General features: G+C 43.6%; 1 protein-coding gene across 1 annotated transcript in view; it reads right to left on the bottom strand.

Moving 5' to 3' along the window:
• The window catches only part of LOC126215250 (juvenile hormone epoxide hydrolase 1-like), a 60,887-nt gene that overhangs the window by 11,341 nt on the left and 29,512 nt on the right, over positions 1–20,034 (bottom strand). The window contains exons 2-4 of the mRNA XM_049941923.1: positions 18,029–18,243; positions 10,524–11,068; positions 4,054–4,256 (exon numbers count right to left, since the gene is read on the bottom strand). Of these exons, the coding sequence (XP_049797880.1) occupies positions 4,054–4,256; positions 10,524–11,068; positions 18,029–18,220 (940 nt within the window). The 5' untranslated portion in view covers positions 18,221–18,243. The remainder of the gene's footprint in view (positions 1–4,053; positions 4,257–10,523; positions 11,069–18,028; positions 18,244–20,034) is intronic.

The following is a 20,034-nucleotide window of genomic DNA, read 5'->3' as shown; positions in this document are numbered from 1 at the left end:
GAATTTTGAATAGTATATACTGGAATCTGCAAGGAAGGAAGCTAGTTTTCTCGTTCTTCTGCGAAGGATTCATACAGGGTGCATCATCCCACTACCAGTGTGGTATCACACCTGTTTTCTCAGTTTTCTCGTGCAGATGCCAACATTACCAGAACAGGTTGCCTTTCGTGCAATTGGGGGTGAATCGTACTTGTTTCTAAAGGAACTTTATTGACAGAAGACGAGTTCCGTGTCTGCAATAAACTATACGCCTAGCCAGTTGGAATTCTCTGGCACAATAAAACGAATTTTGAAAGTTTTGGATATGTTTCCGTTGTGCAGTTAGCAATTCATATGTAAACTAACTTCGCTCGCCTAGATTGTATGATCTGCCCACAGACTCGTTTTTTTCTGCTATCGAGTTTTCATATTGTTCGAAAATCGTAGCACCTTCTAAACTATTACACACTAATTAAGGTCAAAGAAGCAATGTCTTTTCCGAATGTGTTCGTAACCAAAAAGCTATTCTGGTACCTAGAGTCCAAGGTTTGTGTTAATCATGCCTTTTGCCTTCTTGTGGTGATATTTCCATAGAAACTTTCATCCCCTAATACATATTTCGTTACATATAACTGAGAGGCGAAATACTAATTTTTATAGCTTTACCTCTAACAGTTTTTAACGTAACGTAATACTTCACTAAAAATATTCATCCTCTCTTTCACTACCTTAGGGGCTGAATTTCCAAAAACAGTTAACAGAAATTTTTTATTATTTCTGATTGAGAAACCAGACACCAGTTTTAGTACTTCTGGCTAAAAAATTGTCCTGATAAGGAAACATTTTCAAAAAGCTTTTCATCCCTCATTTCAAGCCCTTAGGAGAGGAATTTCGAACAATCACTTCCTAAACTATGTCTAAAGCATCATTTTCACATCCTCTCGAAATTTCAAGTTTCTATCCTCAGTGTTTAGACGATGATGAGACAGTCAAGTAGGCAGACCCTTAGGGATTAGATTTCCGAAAACGCTGAAACAGGTAATATTTTATTTGTAACCGAGAAGTCAAAAACAAAGTGTCATTGACGTAGCTTGAAAAATATGTTAGTTGTCCTTTAAAAATAATTTATTTTCAAAAGAAAAAAAACGCTGTTTCACCCCACAGGGGTAAAACATCCAAAAATGCTGGAACATATATTTGTTTATTTCTGACGGAGAAACCAAATACCAATTTACGCAGACCAAGCTTGAAAACTGTCTTAATAGCAACATATTTTCAAAAAATCTTTCAACCCCTATTTCACCCTCTCACGGATGAAATTTTGAAAAATCTCTTCTTAAATGACGCCTGCGTTATAAGATCAACACCCTCTCCATACTTCAGGATTCTATACGTAGCGGTTTGGGCTGGGCGATGGAGAATCAGTCACTAATAAGGTCTTCAGAAATTCCCGCTCCAAATTTCTAGGATCTGTAGAGGGGAGCGAGTACTGTTTAAATTCTACGAAGGTTTCAGTTCAGATGTTTAACCCGTCCACTTCTGTTTGAGGAACTGAATTAGGCGAGACGCAGTGCAGTTATTAGGTAACAATTCGAAAGGAAACATCCATTTATCACTTAAGCAAATTTGTGTGTATTAACACTGAAACATTACGTATTTACATTACTCCAAAATAAAAAAAATAACCCAGCACACTTTATGTACAGGAAGTACTGATGCGTTACAACAGGGGCTCGATGCGGCGACCACCCACGCTGTTACAGACACTGTACCTACGAAGATGTTCTGGTACACAGTCACCGTCCCACCTGGCGTCTCTTCAGTTTCCAGCGCAGCGGCCGAAACTCGTGCCAACATGTCTTTGTCTGTCTCTGCAGGAGTTGTAATATTATTTGGATTTCCGTCGTATGAAAGCTGTGAGTACCCTTGGAAAGGCATTCGCCTATCTGTATATTAAACGATCAACTTATGAGGTGAGACCTATTCTTTGAAAGACATTTGTTTTATATCATTTACGTAACTGTAAAGATGCGCATCTAGCGCGGACGCTAATACATCGATTGCGCAGTCAAAGAAACATTTTAACAGAAGCTGAACTGATCGTTCCGCTTCGCTCTAAATCAGGGGTCTCCAAACTACGGCCCGCGGTCCGAAACCGGCCCGCGTTAGCTGGCCGGACACCCCCGGTATCCGGTCCGCCAAATATTTGAGGTAATACCTGTACTGCCAACAATTGAGTTTCGAGGCCTATCGCGACCAATACACCGCGACATTGGCTCTGCTACTCGCTACAAGACTGCATAACTAAACTTATTGTTGGGTTGCTTGAAATAACAATGCGTTGACATACTCTACCTCTGTTACGTCTTGCAGTAATAGTGAACAATGATTTTGAGATTTCGTTAACTTTGCAGGACGCTTTCGTGAAGAATGTGCAGTGACATACTTTTTTGTCGGTGAAACTCGCCAGAGTAAAATACGCCAGAATTTCGGTCAGGTACGTCCATCAATCAAAATTATGTAATTAAATAAAAATTGTAGTTCGTTTCAGTGCTAGCTATTCCCACAACCTTAGATTTTTGCGATTTCATCTTTCCTTTAGCCTTACATTACGGTGATCGTGGAGTGCTAGGGTGCTTTAACCCCACTAAGTAGATCTTGGCCCCTATGACTTCGTGGAGGAGTCAATGTGGCCTGCGGACTAAAAAGTTTGAAGACCCCTGCTCTAAATAAAAGATGACAGTAAAAACCTTTGTAGGTCTTCAGATTTTATCGTACTTTTGCTTGTAATGTGAAAGCGTAAAGAAGGTCATCTTCCAGCCATAAAAGTGAGCGGTCTTGCCAGCGTGTAGACAACAGTTATTAATGAAATTCAAGTAATTTATGTTCGATACTCCAAACCGGCAAGTTATTGTTATGTAGGTGTTGAACGGTGCAAGAATTGTCTCGAAGGAAAGACAAAAGTAATGACTGTAATTTGTGACAAAAACGTGAACCAAGAAACTAGCACAGGACAGGCTGAAATCTGCTCCCACCATACAGAAAAGTACTTATGTAAGTTACAATGTTTATAAATAAGCCCTAATTACTTGTGAGAATTATTTGAATAAATTTAGTGTTTACCAGATTTCTTATTCTATTCTTTTCCTTTTTTTTTCTTACCTCCATGCCATATTATTTTTATAAATGCCAAACTGCCTTTACTACAGCAGAGAATACAGCGACATCATGGTCGTAGACAGAAGGCCGCTCCATGCCTTCTATACAACTCACAGCTGCCCCATTTATTAATGATTTCATTTGCAAATGCAATTTTTTTATTGTTCATTGCTAAAGGTCCCTTAGCTAATTATAAAATTCATACTGATTACGTAAAGAAATCCGGGTTGTTCTTTTCCAAATAATAGAAGCCTTTGCGTAATCAAAAAACTAGCCTCCTTCTGACAACAATCAGGAGCCGACCAGAAGACGGACGTCTTCGACCGCTTTCGTGTTTCCTGTGCCAAAGCTGTGCCAAACTGGGAACACGACATTCTAGTATGAAACACAATTTATATATAATCAGATTAAAATTGAAAAAAATTGAATTATATTTAACTTTTTTCTCTCTTTTATCATACTAGAGAGTCTCGTAAAGTAAACTTTGCATACGACCGCACAAGTAGTAGTCCATACGAATTAAAATCGGCGATAGCTGCGGCCACGTGAGTGGATCCCCTCGGCCTAAAATATCTGCTGAGACGCCTCAAAACCGCACGGGAGAAGTGAGATGGTGCACCACGATGCTGAAACCACACTTCCTGGTGGACAGTCAGAGGTCCAGTTTCCAAGAACGGAGCCAGTACGTTTTCTAGGAAGATCACGTGTACAGGACCCGTTAGCTTGAGTGGAAGCAGACCTTGATTCATTACGCATCTGATTTCAAAGCGTCGTAGTTACCTGTTCTAATTATTATTTATCCACTCCCATCTACAAGTCATAGAAGTTTGTAATGGGAATTTTGGAACACCTTGTCTACAGACGTAGAGAAAGTAGCGAATACTTAGCTGATAGTTGGTAGACCAGTTTCCTTACCTATGGTGTCCGGTTTGGAAGCTTGCAGGTGCATGTAGCCCATCTCCTGCAGTACCAGGTCGAAGAAGTTCTTCCAGTAGGGGAAGGCCTTGCGCGCGTATCGGCGCTCGACGAACAGCGTCGGCCAGAAACCGCCGATCGTGGCTTTGACCCTGGCCTTCAGGCTGTCTGCAGAGCACATGTTGACGTGCAGTCCCAGTATGCTGCAACGCGCGCAGGCGAATCAGTTAGTACCACCAAATACTAACCAATACAAACGTTAGAAGCTATAAATACACACGATATTTTAGGATTAATTCCAATAATAACAGGTACAGCAATTTCGAACATCAGTTTAATAAGTCGTGGTTTGCAAAATACTAAGACGAATTCTTTACAGGAGAAAGGAAAAGTGGTAGAAACCAACCTGGGGGAAGATCCGTTGCGATTCCGCATGTACATAAGAAGACGCGAGGCAGTACTATATTTACGGCTTCTCTTGCAAGACAGGTTAAGGAAAGACGTACCTGCTTTTACAGCATTTATAGGCTTAGAGAAAGCTTTTGACGATGTTGCCTGAAACACACACTTAGAAACTCTGAAGGTAGCAGGAGTAAAATCCCTGGAGCGAAAGAAGTTCTAAGAGTCGAAGGGCGTGAAACGGAAGCAGTGGGTGAAGTTATTCAATCAGTATTCAGCAAGCACTAAAGGAAACCAAAGAAACCTTTGGAGTAGGAATTGAAGTTCAGGGAGAAGAGATAAAAACTTCGAGGCTTGCCAATAACATGGTAATTCTGTCAGAGAGAGCCAAGGATCTGAAAGAGAAGTTTAACGGGATGGACAGTGCTTTGAAAGGAAGTTATGAGATAAACATAAACAAAAGCGAAATAGGGATAATCGAACGTAGTCGAATTAAATTAGGCGATTCTGACGGAATTGTATTAGGAAAAGAGATGGCTGAAGTAGGGAAGATATAAAATGTAGACTGGCGATGGGAAGAAGAGCGATCCTGAAGAAAAGAAATTTTTTAACATAAAATGTCGATTTAAGTGTTAGGAAGTCTAAATTATCCTAGGGACAAACACACACATCCATGGCCGAGGGAGCACTCAAACCTCCGCACAGTTCATGACTGCAGCGCCTCAGACCGCTCGGCTAATCCCACGCGGCAACAGTTTAGACAACAAGAGAATGAACGCTTTCGAAATGTGGTGCTACAGAAGAATACCGAAGATTACATGGGTAGATCATGCAATCAATGAGCAGGTACAGAATAGAATTTGTGAAAAAAGAAGTTTTTGGTGCTATCTAGAAGAATGGATCGATGGATCGGTTGATAGGACACATTCTGAGACATCAAGGGATCACAAACGTAGTTTTGGAATGTGTGTGTGTGTGTGTGTGTGTGTGTGTGTGTGTGTGTGTGTGTGTGTGTGTGTGTGTGTGTGTGTGTGTGTGTGTGTGTGTCCTCCGCGGTGGCCGAGCGGTTCTAGGCGCTTCACTCCGGAACCGGGCGAGTGCTGCGGTCGCAGGTTGGAATCCTGCATCGGTCATGGATGTGTGTGATGTCCTTCGTCAGTTAGGTTTAAGTAGTTGTAAGTTCTAGGGGCTGATGAGCTCTGATGTTGAGCCCTATATTGCTCAGAGCCATTTGAACCATTTTGTGTGTGTGTGCGTGTGAGGGGAATGGGGGTAAAAGCTGTAGAAGGAGACGAAGAAATGAATACAGTAAGCAGATTCAAAAGTATGTCTGTTGCCATAGTTATTCGAAGAGAGATGCGCAGAATAAGTAGAATCGAGATCCGCATCAAACCAGTGTTCAGACTGAAGACCACAGCAACAACAGCAGTAATCTCATTTAGAAAATATTATTCGTATCCTTACAAGAGTACAGTGGTCTAGATGGTGCACAACTGGTAGGTCATGGCTGTGAAGTGGTGCGTATTTATCCAACAGTTGTATCGAAGTAGCGATGTAAAAAGGATCGACATGACAGAATGGCAGAAAGGAGACAAGGTGTTCAGTCGTTCCTACGGCCACACGCTGGATAAAGTCCCTCGATTTGCTGGTGAACTGGTACGGGCTGTCCGACATGTCTTACAAGGAAAGGTGTTCCACTCGAATCCCATGTAAGAACAGTCCCCGCAAAATGATCCTATACCAGTCGGATTGAAATCGTGTGTTACGCTCTGTCAACGACTAACGGATGCAAACGTTACAGAAATTTCTGCTGTCGGTGAACACAGGTCAATTTCGAACAGTTTCGCAGCAAATGTTGTGAAGGAAACCACATGCAATGAACACTGGGGTCGGATACCTACAAAACGCCATTGCTCACATTGTGGCACATAAAACTGTACACCTTGAATGGACCAAAGATGGACATCAAGTTCATCAACAGCCCAATGAACCGCTTAACCTCTTGAGTGTGGAGGGGTAGTTCAAGCGAGGGGCGGTTTTGTGCTGTTTTGGGAGTGTTTTGCGCATTGACACCAGGAAACACTCACACAGGTTACAATGAACGCACACCACGATGTTTATTTCAAGGTTCTTGGGTATCTACTGTTGCCCTTTCGTGTACACGCTTGCGTGGCCGAAGGAGCATTGCACCGTACTTCTTAATAACACTGGTATTGCTATTTCGTATTTATTCGCCGATACCAGGTTGTGGCAAATGGATGGCGACATATGGAAGTTCGAAGTCCGGCCGTGATTCGTGCATGGATAGCCAGCCAGTGTGGTTAAGCGGTCCTCTCACCTAAAGCGGGAAATCCACGCTGGAGCCCCGGTCTGGAAAAAATTTTCACTGCCTTCATTCCAATATACACTGCGGTAGCAAAAATCTTGCTCGGCGTAGTGACGTGTCGTGGACTCAAAAAGTCGGTGGAAGTCCCCTCCAAAAATATTGAACCATGCTGGCTCTTTATCCATCCATAACTGCGAAAGTGCTGCGAGGGCAGGCTTGTGTGTACTAACTGACCCGTCCATTATGTACCATAAATATTCAATGGTATTCACGTCCGGCGATCAGGCTGGCCGAATCATTCGCTCGAGCTGTCCAGAATTATATGAGTGTGGTATCTGTTCTTACGGACATTCGTGATCTCGCAGCTCTCGAAGAATGAAATCCAGACCTTTAGCTGCTTACAGGTAAATATCAACGGGGACAGTTGGAAGTGTGTGTCCCAACCGGGACTCGAACACGGGACCTCCTGCTTACATGGTAGGTGCTCTATCCGACTGAGATATCGAGGACACAGAGGATAGTGCGAGTGCAGGGACTTTTCTCTGGCACGTTCTCCGTAAGACTCACATTTCCACCTTACTGTCCACCTACTTTCGGACATGACCGAAAGAACAGATACCATCTTCATATAGATAAGGCTTACCGGTGAATGACCTTTTTCAGTGCGGATGCACTCACATTGCTCAGACTCTTACGGGAATCGGTAGATTAACTGCCCCGAGTAATGAGTGTTGTGGACAGGGACACTACCCATGTAGTGTGTGGACAGTAATTGGGGAATGTGGGTCTCACGGGGAGCGTGCCAGAGGTAAGTCCCTGCACTCGCACTATCCTCCGTGTCCTCGATGTAAGCAGGAGGCCCCAGGTTTGAGTCTCGGTCGGGACATACATTTTCACCTGACCCCCCTGGTGATTACCAACGCCTGTAAGCAGCTAAACGTCTGGATTTCATTGTAATTTCATTCACTGTCCAGAATTTACTTCAAACCAATCGCGAACAATTGTGGCTCCATGACATAGCGCCATTAAAATCAAGTCCATGAATGGCTGCAAATAGTCTCCAAGTAGCCGGACACAATGATCGGTTCATTTGGACCAGAGGACCAACTCGCTTCTATTTAAACAGAGCCTACACCATTGTGGAGCAACCACCAGCCTGGACAGCGCCTTGTTGTCAACCTGGCTCGATGGTTTCGTGGGAGCTGCCATCAGCTCCTTTTTTTATTTATTATTATTTATTTACTTTTTTTGCTCATCAGTCTGCTGACTGGTTTGATGTGGCCCGCCACGATTTCCTTTCCTGTGCTAACCTCTTCATTTCAGAGTAGCACTTGCAACCTACGTCCTCAATTATTTGCTTGGCGTATTCCAATCTCTGTCTTCCTCTACAGTTTTTGCCCTCTACAGCTCCCTCGAGTACCATGGAAGTCATTCCCTCATGTCTTAGCAGATGTCCTATCATCCTGTCCCTTCTCCTTATCAGTGTTTTCCACATATTCCTTTCCTCTCCGATTCTGCATAGAACCTCCTCATTCCTTATCAGTCCACCTAATTTTCAACATTCGTCTATAGCACCACATCTCAAATGCTTCGATTCTCTTCTGATCCAGTTTTCCCACAGTCCATGTTTCACTACCATACAATGCTGTACTCCAGACGTACATCCTCAGAAATTTCTTCCTCAAATTAAGGCCGGTATTTGATATTAGTAGACTTCTCTTGGCCAGAAATGCCTTTTTTGTCATAGCGAGTCTGCTTTTGATGTCCTCCTTGCTCCGTCCGTCATTGGTTATTTTACTGCCTAGGTAGCAGAATTCCTTAACTTCATTGACTTCGTGACCATCAATCCTGATGTTAAGTTTCTCGCTGTTCTCATTTCTACTACTTCTCATTACCTTCGTCTTTCTCCGATTTACTCTCAAACCATACTGTGTACTCTTTAGACTGTTCATTCCGTTCAGCAGATCATTTAATTCTTCTTCACTTTCACTCAGGATAGCAATGTCATCAGCGAATCGTATCATTTATATCCTTTCACCTTGTATTTTAATTCCACTCCTGAACCTTTCTTTTATTTCCATCATTTCTTCCTCGATGTACAGATTGAAGAGTAGGGGCGAAAGGCTACAGCCTTGTCTTACACCCTTCTTAATACGAGCACTTCGTTCTTGATCGTCCACTCATATTATTCTCTCTTGGTTGTTGTACATATTGTATATGACCCGTCTCTCCCTATAGCTTACCCCTACTTTTTTCAGAATCTCGAACAGCTTGCACCATTTTATATTGTCGAACGCTTTTTCCAGGTGACAAATCCTATGAAAGTGTCTTTATTTTTCTTTAGCCTTGCTTCCATTATTAGCCGTAACTTCAGAATTGCCTCTCTCGTCCCTTTACTTTTCCTAAAGCCAAACTGATCGTCACCTAGCGCATTCTCAATTTTCTTTTCCATTCTTCTGTATATTATTCTTGTAAGCAGCTTCGATGCATGAGCTGTTAAGCTGATTGTGCGATAATTCTCGAACTTGTCAGCTCTTGCCGTCTTCGGAATTGTGTGGATGATGCTTTTCCGAGAGTCAGATGGTATGTCGCCAGACTCATATATTCTACACACCAACGTGAATAGTCGTTTTGTTGCCACTTCCCCCAATGATTTTAGAAATTCTGATGGAATGTTATCTATCCCTTCTGCCTTCTTTGACCGTAAGTCCTCCAAAGCTCTTTTAAATTTCGATTCTAATACTGGATCCCCTATCTCTTCTAAATCGACTACTGTTTCTTCTTCTATCACATCAGACAAATCTGCACCCTCATAGAGGCTTTCAATGTATTCTTTCCACCTATCTGCTATCTCCTCTGCATTTAACAGTGGAATTCCCGTTGCACTCTTAATGTTACCACCGTTGCTTTTAATGTCACCAAAGGTTGTTTTGACTTTCCTGTATGCTGAGTCTGTCCTTCCGACAATCATATCGTTTTCGATGTCTTCACATTTTTCTTGCAGCCATTTCGTCTTAGCTTCCCTGCACGTCCTATTTATTTCATTCCTCAGCGACTTGTATTTCTGTATTCCTGATTTTCCCGGAACATGTTTGTACTTCCTCCTTTCATCAATCAACTGAAGTATTTCTTCTGTTACCCATGGGAGGTCAATGGTTCAAACCTGAGTCTTGCCATCCTGATTTAAGTTTTCCGTGATTTCCCTAAATCACTTCCGGCTAATTCTGGGATGGTTCCTTTGAACGGACGTGGCCAATATCCTTCTCCAGCCTTCCCAAACTCGAGCTGGTGCTCCATCTAATGATCTCGTCGATGGGATATTAAACACTAATCCCCCATTTAGGGTCGCTAAATTCAAAACGAACCTACTTAAAACGAGGAAAGCATTTTCTTGAGGTGGCCTGTCCAGTGGCATTATTCCCACACAGGGCGCAAATTGTTCTTATTGCATCTGTTTCTGTCTGAATTCAAACAGGAGAATATGTCGGCAGTGTTCCAATTTCTCTACTTGGTGGTCCATTTTCTAGCGACCACAGTTCCACTCACTATCTCCAGATGACAAAATGACAGTATTTCAACTCAGGCACCAACAGATGACAGTCGATAAATAAACCCATAGCAACTGTAAGACCAACATGCATAATATAAACACTCTGAACTTATGCTCAAACCTGAAACCTTGCGCGAGAGAGGGATCGAGTTACACACTTTTATGCATTGGTAAAATATTTGTGGCGGTACTCACTAGCTAGGGAAGTATTTCGCCAGAGCAGTCCCGACGGCAGACCCCCAGTCTCCACCCTGGACATAGAACTTGTTGTGGCCCAGTCGCTCCATGAGCTTCTTCATGACGGCCGCCATCTGCACGGGTCCGAAACCGGGTTTGGCCGCACCCTGCGAGAAGCCGTACCCGGGCAGGGAAGGGGCCACCACCTCGAAGACGAATCCCTCGCCCTTCCTGGGAGTGGTGAGCAGCGGCAGCAGCGAGTAGAACTCCCTGACTGACCCTGGCCAGCCATGTAGCAGTAGCAACGGCACCACCACTGTGCCCTGAGGAACGTCGGCTGGCTTCGCATGGATAAAGTGCAGCTCCAGGCCGCTCACCGTCGTCTTGAACTGCGGGAACTGGTTCAGGAACTTCTCGCGCTCCCTCCAGTCATACTGCGTCCGCCAGAACTCCACCACCTCCTTCAGGTACTCGGAGTTGAAGCCGTACTCGAAGCCGACCCCTTCCAGCGGTGGCGTCAACTTCGGCGTGGATTTTAGTTTCTCGTGCAAGTCTTGAATCACCTACATGCCGAAAGTTATATTATTACAGTAATGCAGCAATCTATACACGAATATCACTGTTACAATGTGTATGTGAAGAACCCAAGGTTTCCAGAATGAAATTTTCACTCTGCAGTGGAGTGCACGTTCTAATGAAACTTATTGGCAAATTAAAACTGTGTGGCGGACTGAGATTCGAAGTCCAGACCCAAGATCCCAAGGTTTACAGACATTACACGTGCTCCAGAATCAAACACTCTAGAATAACCATGCAGTGCATGGCAGCGGGTACATTGTATCACTGTTACCTGTTGCCTTTCATGTTCCACTCAGAAATGGGTCGAGGGGAAAACGACTGTCTGTATGCTTCTATACAAGCCCCAGTATCTCTTCTCTTCTTCTTTTTGTAGTCCTTGTATGATATGTATATAGATGGCAGTAGAATCTTTCTGCAGATTGTCGCAGTAGCTGGATCCCTAAACTTTCTCAGTAGCTTATGAAAAAGAGTTCCCAGTTCGCGAATTACTAGTAATGTACGAAAAGTTATGCTAGACAGAGACTCGACCCCGGATTTCCAGTTTTATCGCTTCGGCTATCCGTGCACGAATCATGGCCAGAGATTAACTTCCATATGTCACAACCTGCACTCATACATTATGTATATACCTGACCAGGAGGGACATACGTACATTTGAGTCGAGGACCTGTTATCGGCGAATAAATACGAAAAGACAGTACCTGTGTTATTAAGAAGTGTGATGCAATGTTCGTTTGGGCTCCCATGAGCGCATACGAAAGGACAACACTTGACACCAAGGAATGTTTAAAGAAACGTCTTGGAGCGAGTTAGCCGGCCGAAGTGGCCGTGCGGTTAAAGGCGCTGCAGTCTGGAACCGCATGACCGCTACGGTCGCAGGTTCGAATCCTGCCTCGGGCATGGATGTTTGTGATGTCCTTAGGTTAGTTAGGTTTAACTAGTTCTAAGTTCTAGGGGACTAATGACCTCAGCAGTTGAGTCCCATAGTGCTCAGAGCCATTTGAACCATTTTTTTTTTGAGCGAGTTAATGGTGACCTGTGTGTTTCCTGGTCATGTTCTGATAAACACAAAACATCACAGAATCACCCCTCGCTCGAACCACCCCCGTCACACACTATGGCCAGACGCTAACTTTCGTATGTCAGAGCATCCAGGGTATTTCGTTTCTCAATGGTTTCCCAAAACGAACTTTGTCTTGCAATCAGGGATCCCCACTGGACTTCAACATTCTGGAAGAGTATTGCAGGTTAAATCCTCACGTTGATAAAAATTATTCATTGTAAAAAAGAAATTAATTAGAACTAAGTGTGGGCTCCACATTTGTACATCTTGCAGGTATCAGTTTAAACCATTAAACCACAACGTCAGAGTACATTTATTCACTGATGAAATTAGTTGTCAACAATCCATCGCATTTTGAGTGTAACACACAGCCATCAATATAATGCTAGAAGGAAAAAGATCTTTACAGTCCTCTAGTGAAACTCTGGCGTAGAAATAAATGGGGAACAAACCTATAGAGGCTAAAAATCCCATTGTATTATACACAGCTGTATTACTTTATTTCTATTAAAGAGAATCCACTTCGCTCGTGAATCTATGTTTGGGTCATCTCTACTTAAAGACAATAACCAGGTAATAGTTACATACAATTATTATACAAAGCGCCTATGAACCATTGGTCATCATGTGTACAAACATTACATGCAAAGAGCCACATGTTCATACAAGATAATATTTACAAAAAGTATTTAGCTTTGCATTGCAAAATTGCAGTAAATAATGAAAGTCTCAAAATGTCCCATTCCTATACCAGCTGCCTATCAGTAACAGTGATACCTTACAAACATCTAACACGACTTACTCTCTAACTTTGAACTGTGTTCCCCAAAGAACTTTTGATACAGGCTCAAGAAGTAAAGATTTATGGCTACGGATGTATTCAGCCTACTGCCATATCAAATATTTCATAATGCTCTAAAATTAGAGCTGTTTATTACTTGAACCACACATTACATTGATTATTTTTTCGTTATTTAGCGTTAGTTACACAGTGGGATCATTGTAAAATATTCATTAAAACAATTAAACCTTAAAAGTTAAATTCATACTATAATAATAACACATACAAATGTAGTAAAATTAACAAAAAGACAATGTGTACAAACACACCCTTCATCAAAGCTGTTCAGCAGCTCCTACACAAAATATACCTGGAATACTCTGAGAAACTTATTTCTTGATAAAAGTCATTGTTGAATAAAAATAGTCAGTAAAAAGCTAGAAAATAATCAGCATTCAGCGACAAAGAATTTTTTTAATTTCTAAATTTTCATGGAAAAGGTGTCCATAGTTGCCATACATTTTCCTAACCGGATCTACTATATATAAAACAGCTTCTCTCTCCCTCTCTCTCTCTCTCTCTCTCTCTCTCTCTCTCTCTCTCTCTCTCTCTCTCTCTCCGGCTTCACTCTGTTGAGCTTCTAACTACACGTTTCTCCGTCTCATACCCAATTCAGTCTCCTTTTTCCTCCATTTTTACATTTACTATTTGTCTTGTACTTGTTTTTAACCCCATACCATCTATCTGATCCTCCCTCCCCAGATGAGTAAATACACTCTAAGACTAAAAAAATGCTGAATGGGACGGAAATCAGTAGACGTTATGTACACATACCAGCAAAAAAGTGATTTCAGTTTCAGAAAAACTGATTTATTCAAGAGAAAGTGCTTCACAAATTAAGCATGTGAATAAAGCGTTTGTCCACCTCTGGACCTCATAAGCAGTTATTGGACTTGGCATTGATTGACAAAGTTGTCGCATGTCTTCCTGAGCGACGTAGTGCCAAATTCTGTGCCAACTGGTGCACTGGATCGTCAAAATCACGAGCTAGTTGGACGGCCCTGTCTACAATACTATAAACGTTCTGAATTGGGGAGAGATCACCAAGGTAGGGCTTGGCAAACGCGAAGACAAGCAGTAGAAACTCCCGCTGTGTACGGGTGTGCATTATCTTACTGAAATGTAAGCCCAGGATGGCTTACTACAAAGGCCAACAAGACAGAGCGGACAACATGGTCGAGGAACCGCTCTGCTGTAAGGGTTTCGTGGATGACAACCAAAGGTGTCCTGCTATGAAATGAAATGGTACCCCAGACCGTCACTCTTGCCTGTCGAGCTGAATGGTGGTCCACGGTCAGGTTGGTATCCCAGCGCTGTCTTGGGCGTCGCCAGACACGTCCTGGCTGTTCATCATCAGGTCTCAGTTCCAAGCGCGACTTAAGACGATTGCAGACCGAACGTGGCCAACACCACGGCAAACGTGTTTGTGGGTGTACAGAGGTCAATGGTAATCCGCAAAATGGGCGCTGCGAGCCGCCTCTTAATTGTCTTTGTGGTCACTGAAGCAACAGTTACACGTCGGATCTATGGTAAGGACGAATCTGGAGCTCTAAGTTCCTGTCTGACGACTGCTCGGTTCTCCCGTCCTGTGGTGTCTCTAGGTCGACTGCTTTCTTCTTGACGCCGTGTTTGGCCGTGGTTCACTTGTCTTCCATGTTCGAGTCGATAACTTCTGATCACCATCAGGGAGGATCGCCGTACTGTGCGCCAAGCACACTGTAGTGCCTCTACATCTGTGCCTGCCACCTGAGACCAAGTGACACGTTCTGTGTCATCCTGCACCATTGGTTGGAGACTAGCAGCGGGCTATGGGATTACCGTCCCACACGTAGGTTGCCGGTGACACAGCACCAGACACGGCTGCGTTGGAAAGCTGTCGTGACCACTGCTGAGGAATGGGGGTCACCAGCGATGAGTCGTGGTTCTACGCCACTCCAAGTGACCATTGTCGGCGAGTATTTCGGCCACCTGGGGAGAGGGCCCATGGTTACAACGCTTTCGAGAGGCCCAGTGGTGTTAGCAGACATCCTGTATCCTCATGTGCAGCCTCTCATGTGGCAGTATTATGATGCCATTTTCCAACAGGACAATGCTCCTCCACACGTCGTACGTGTCTCTATGAAATGTCTGCGCAGTGTTGAGGTATTACTGCTATCAGGAAGGTCCCCGTATCTGTTCCCTGTTCGAGGTGTGTGGGACCACCTTGGATGTGAACTGTCCCAGTGACAGTATCCGCGACATCGAGGACCAGTTACTACAGCTGTGGGCCACCTCGCCTCCGACAGGGATACAAAGGTTTTGTGGCACCCTTACTAACCGAATTGGTGTGTGCTTCTGGGTCACAGGGGTGGGATATCATGTTGATAAGTCGGCTCATGTTGCCAACTCGTTCTAAATTTTAACACGAGTCTGTAACCAGTGAAGTAGCATGACACTCTATCTCAATCTGTGAGTGCCATTTTGCGGTGTCACCGCCAGACACCACACTTGCTAGGTGGTAGCCTTTAAATCGGCCGCGGTCCGTTAGTATACGTCGGACCCGCGTGTCGCCACTATCAGTGATTGCAGACCGAGCGCCGCCACACGGCAGGTCTAGAGAGACTCCCTAGCACTCGCCCCAGTTGTACAGCCGACTTTGCTACCGATGGTTCACTGTCTACATACGCTCTCATTTGCAGAGACGACAGTTTAGCATAGCCTTCAGCTACGTCATTTGCTACGACCTAGTAAGGCGCCATATTCAGTTACTATGAATGTATTCTGAACAGATAATATTGTGAATCATGTACCGTCAAGAGCGACATTCATCATTAATGGATTAAAGTTAAGTATCAAAATAATTATGTCCGCTTTCTGAATTCTCATTCCTTGTCATGTTCCAGACCTCACGTCAGTATAGTTCGTCCCTCCTCACGCCAGCCGGCGCGAGCTAAAACGCGTGCATTTCGGCCTCCATTCGTAACACAACACATTTTTTTTTCACATCACTTTGCCTGTGCTTCACTATTTTTTGTCCGGCAGTGTGTCTACGACTTCATACACACATGTTCTAAAGCAACAAAACCAAATTCGCATCGTCAAATAAATAGTTGCATCCACAGATTAAAATGAAGGTCAGTTACTTTTCATGTTGTTGATACAATATTTCCACCGAGCGAGGCAGCGCAGTGTTCAGTACATGACTCATGTTCGGGAGGACGACGGTTCAAATCCGCATCCGGCCATCTTGATTTAGGAGGAGGAGGAGATTAGTGTTTAACGTCCCGTCGACAACGAGGTCATTAGAGACGGAGCGCAAGCTCGGATGAGAGAAGGATGGGGAAGGAAATCGGCCGTGCCCTTTCAAAGGAACCATCCCGGCATTTGCCTGAAGCGATTTAGGGAAATCACGGAAAACCTAAATCAGGATGGCCGGAGACGGGATTGAACCGTCGTCCTCCCGAATGCGAGTCCAGTGTGATTTAGGTTTCCCGTGATTTCGCTTCACGCAAGTGCCCGGGATGGTTCCTTTGAGAGGGTACAGCCGACTTCCTTCCCCATCCTTTCCTAATCCGATGGTTTGGTCCCCTCCCACCAACCAACCAACAAAGTATATTTTCTTCCTGAATGGCTCAACGGAAGCGTCCGATTCCGCCCGTCTGTTTTGACCCATGCCTTAAGTGTGTTGTTGTGTGTGATGTCATAACGGAGCGAAGTTCGAGTTGGTTGTGTTTGTAGAAGTTCCCTTGTTGAGTCTGATTGCCCCCCCCCCCCCCCCCCCGCCGCTCTCTCTCTCTCTCTCTCTCTCTCTCTCTCTCTCTCTCTCTCTCTCTCTCTCTCTCTCTCTCTCTCTGTGTGTGTGTGTGTGTGTGTGTGTGTGTGTGTGTGTGTGTGTGTGTGTGTGTGTGTGTGTGTGTGTGTGTGTGTGGTGACCGACCGCCGTTCAGCGCCGACATTTGTTGGTGGTAAGTATTTGTTTTTTTGGGTCTATTTTCCTCGAGTTGTAATTTTTTGTGTATTGAATGTGTTTTAATTTACCTATGGATGTTTAACTTTTGAATTTTTGAGGCGTTGTGGTTTTTTTTTCTTAGTTGTAGGTGGTGGTTTTTTCGTATCAATAGTTATGGTTGACCTATATAGGTCAAGGGAAATGACCGATTCCAATTTTCGAAGTTCTATATATGGGTATTGGTGGTTTGGTATCCTGAGCTGTGGTCGAGAGAAATGTCTGATTCCAGTTTTCGTAGTTTTTGCTATTGGCGCTGGTGTTTTTGTATCGTCGGCAGCGGTTTATCTATATAGGTCAAAGGAAGAGTCAGATTGCTGTAGATTTGGTATTTGTTTTTTGTTCATAATTTTGTGTGTTTTGGGATAGTGCTGTCTTTTTTTTACTGTTATATTTAGCTTGTCCCCTCCCTAAAACCCCAAATTTCCCGCGGCTGCCCCGTTAGTTTGATTGTATTTTTGGAGGGAGATGTTATTGCCTTATTCGTATTTTCGTGTTTGTTGCCATGAGTATATAGCGACATCATAGGCGCCATATTAGAGACGCTTAGAATAGCCATTTCCGCCATATTGATGACGTCATGGACCGAAGCAGACGGGTGGAATCAGACACTTCCGTAATCCCTCCTGAATATCAACTTGGTGCTAGTACCAGCGGTATTCACGAAATTTTAATGCCCAACTCGAGAAAAAAATAACAGGTGGGACCACCAGTCTTAATGGCGATATTGGTCCTTCTCTCCATATTCATCTGTCAGTGCGACACGATGCATTTTTCCGAACGATTCATTACTGACCGGTGACCTTGCTCGTACAAGTCTACATTTCCGCTGTTTGGTAAAACATCCACTTCGAATTAATTACGCAACTTTACTCTTTTCAAGTGATACGTAAAAGTTGATGACTACCCCTTCTAACTGGGTGTGTGCCTGGCAAAGAGTACGCCTTAAGTGCTACTCCTGTTGAAGTACGTGGCAGCTACTTCCAGAATTTTATTGAAACTTGGCGCCTTGCTGCTGACCACCCGCTGCTCGAGGAGCCGGTGCGGCCACTTACGCTGTCCGGGACGTCGATGGAGAAGGGCCGGACGGCCTCGTCCAGCTCCCTGGGCTCTCCAGGCCCCCACCACGCGTCCTCCAGCTTCCGCTGGCTGAACGGCTCCTCTTCTGGAGCCGTCAGCCTCTTCCAGACGAACACCGCCAGAATGGCGGCCAACACCAGCACCAGCACCATCTCGCAGCAGCACATGAGAGCGGGAAGCGGTCTCTCAGCTGCAACGAGTGAGAAGGCAATCCACACGTGAGAGACAGGCATTACATCTACATCAACATTCGTCGCTGCAAGCCAACTTCCAGTGTGCCGTGGAGGGTACTTTGTGTCTCAGTGCCACTCCACCCTATCATGTTCCAGACGCGAAAGGCACGCTATAAGAATGATGGTTACTAAGGCTATGGAGAATTTGTCAAAGGCATTTGATTGTGTGAACCACAACATACTTTTAAATAAATTAGATTTCCATGGTGTCACGGGTAGTGCTGCAAAATGGTTCAATTCATACCTCGCTAACAGGAAACAAAGGGTCTCAGTGCAAGGGACTAGTGGATTAAGTCATCAGTCACCAACAGAATGGGAAGAAATTACATGTGGTGTCCCACAAGGATCCATCTTAGGGCTATTGCTTTTTCTTGTGTACATTAATGATATCTCATCAATTACACTGCCTGAAGCAGAGTCCGTTTTGTTTGCAGATGATACAAGTACTGCAATAAATAGTATGTCGAGTGTAGTTCTCGAAAGATCGCTAATGATATTTTCATCGATATTAATAAATGGTTTAAAGCCAACTCACTGACATTAAACTTCGAAAAGACTCACTATATGCAATTCACAACCTGTAAGAGGTTTCCACCCAGCATATGCATAAAGTATGAAGAAGAGCAGGTAGAAGAGGTTGACAGTCTTAAATTCCTGGGATTACAACTTGATAACAAATTCAGCTGGGTGGAGCACACACCACAGAACTGCAGAAACGCCTTAATAAATCTGTATTTGCAATTCGAGTGTTAGCAAACATAGGTGACATAAAAATGAAAAAGCTTGCATACTTTGCCTACTTTCATTCCATAATGTCATATGATATAATATCTTGGGGTAACTCTTCAAGTCAAACAAAAGTTTTCAGAGTCCAAAAGCATGAAATACTTATTATTTGTGGAGTAAATTCACGGACTTTCTGTAGAAACCTCTTCAAGGAGCTGGGTATACTACTGCCTCTCAGAATATTTAGTCCTTAATAAAATTTGTCCTAAATAATATATCTCTTTTACCAACAAACAGCTCAGTTCATACATACAATACCAGGAACAAAAATGATCTGCACAAGGACTTAAAAGCACTTAATTCAGTTCAAAAAGGGGTCCACTACTCAGGAACACTCACCTTCAATAGTTTGCCAGCAAACATAAAAAATTTAGTTACAAATAAAGATCAGTTTAAAAAGAGCCTGAAAGACTTACTAATGGCCAACTCCTACTCCATTGACGAATTTTTTTAATAGAAACAAATGATGTATTGCATATACTCACACTATTAGTATTGTTACTTCAGCTTAAAAAAAATTGACATGTTCCACATCCACGAGGATCTCCTCAGCACGTATATATGGAACGAAAAACTAATATAATGTAATCTCTAATCCCGATGTTACCTTAATGGTCTATACGCGAGATAAAAGGTATCGGAAGCTATGTACTGGTTGACTCTCCTAGCAACGTATGCTCTCAGAACTTTAACAATAAATCACACCGTGATGCAGAGCGCCTCTCTTGCAGCGTCTGCCGCTGGACTTGGCAGAGCACCTCCGTCACGCTTTTCGCGCTTACTAAATGACCCTGTAACGAAACGTGCTGCTCTTCTTTGGATGTTCCCTGTTTCTTCTATCAGTTCTATCTTCTCTTGTGTTCCTCCGAGACAAACACACACATACCATCAGCATTATTATAAAAAACAATTATTATAAAAATAAAAAAGTTGTCAGTGCGGCAGAGAGAAAGTGGTAATGT

Source organism: Schistocerca nitens, chromosome 12 (assembly GCF_023898315.1).
Source record: "Schistocerca nitens isolate TAMUIC-IGC-003100 chromosome 12, iqSchNite1.1, whole genome shotgun sequence".
In the NCBI taxonomy this organism is placed as follows: domain Eukaryota; kingdom Metazoa; phylum Arthropoda; class Insecta; order Orthoptera; family Acrididae; genus Schistocerca; species Schistocerca nitens.
This window is presented reverse-complemented; position numbering and strand designations above follow the sequence as displayed.